Raw genomic sequence first — 998 nt, forward strand, 5'->3', positions numbered from 1 at the left:
CCGGGTGGGCCAGCGCTGCCCCCTCGGCCCCTCAGTAATCCTCCACCCAGCCGTTCTCCGAGATGAACACGTCTATCACCTCCTTCATGGCGAGGTTGGGGATCAGCTGGTCCTGGGTCAGGGGACTCCGCGTCACTGGATCGAAATGACCCACGCGCTGCAAGGGAGAAGGAGGAGGAGATGTCCTCGAACCGGTTACCCCACGCCCCCGGCCTCAGCCCTGGGGCGCAGGCAGGTAGCCATGAGGCCAGCACCTTGCCGGCATCAGGCACAGCAGCCGCGCATCTGCCATGGGCGGGGGACAGAACGGTGCGGAGGCAGAGCGTCCCCTCTGAAGGTGCCACCCAGCAGGATGAGAGTGGGTCAGGGCACAAGACCTCCGCCAAGAGCCGCCTCCACTTCAGGCAGCGCCCATCGCCTTCCTGCCTGCCCCGGCGCGTAGCCGGGACCAAACCCAGGGAGGCTTTTGAGCCCTTAGTTGGGCAGGCAGCTGCCTTCACGCCCGGGCAGAGGAGGACTGCTGGCAAGGTCCTGGGAAGCCCCCGCTGCACCCCTCCCCCTCCCGGGCCTGGTGGTACCTGGAGATGTTCCTCGATGTCCTTCCTGTCGTAGGTGATGCCGCTGGGCGTGATGCAGGGCTCTCTCATCAGCTCAAAACTGATCTTCCCGCACAGGTAGTCAGGGATGTCCCGCTTCTGGTTCGAAAGAGAAGCAGAGCTGGGTCAGGAGGGGCTGGACCAGCCCAGCATCAATAAAAAAGGGGTAGGAGGTGGTGCCGGGTCAGAGGGGGAAGCGGGAAAGATGGAAGAGGTGGTAGAGCATGGACTAAAAGCAGGTTTGGGAGGAGCAGCTCTGGACGGGGAGAAAGAGGAGCGCATGTCGGGACGCACTCACCTTCCTCTTCTCATCCACTTGAGAGAAGAGCTCGTCCATGTCCGCCAGATACTTGTCCTGAAAGAAAAGGCCTTGAGGACAAGTGGACCCTGGTGTACGGGGGC

The 998-nt window shown here is 62.9% G+C and overlaps 1 protein-coding gene across 1 annotated transcript; it reads right to left on the reverse strand.

Annotated features, from left to right (window-relative positions):
• Positions 1-31: 31 nt before the first annotated feature.
• Positions 32-951, reverse strand: STUB1 (STIP1 homology and U-box containing protein 1, E3 ubiquitin protein ligase; the record flags this gene model as incomplete). Its single annotated transcript, XM_009891563.1, has 3 exons — positions 32-157; positions 579-695; positions 895-951. Coding segments are annotated over 3 exons (300 nt in total), but the record flags the coding sequence as incomplete, so codon positions are not given.
• Between the last annotated feature and the right edge of the window lie 47 nt (positions 952-998).

The sequence above is a fragment of the Charadrius vociferus genome, unplaced genomic scaffold, assembly GCF_000708025.1.
Source record: "Charadrius vociferus isolate BGI_N301 unplaced genomic scaffold, ASM70802v2 scaffold619, whole genome shotgun sequence".
Taxonomy (NCBI): Eukaryota; Metazoa; Chordata; class Aves; order Charadriiformes; family Charadriidae; genus Charadrius; species Charadrius vociferus.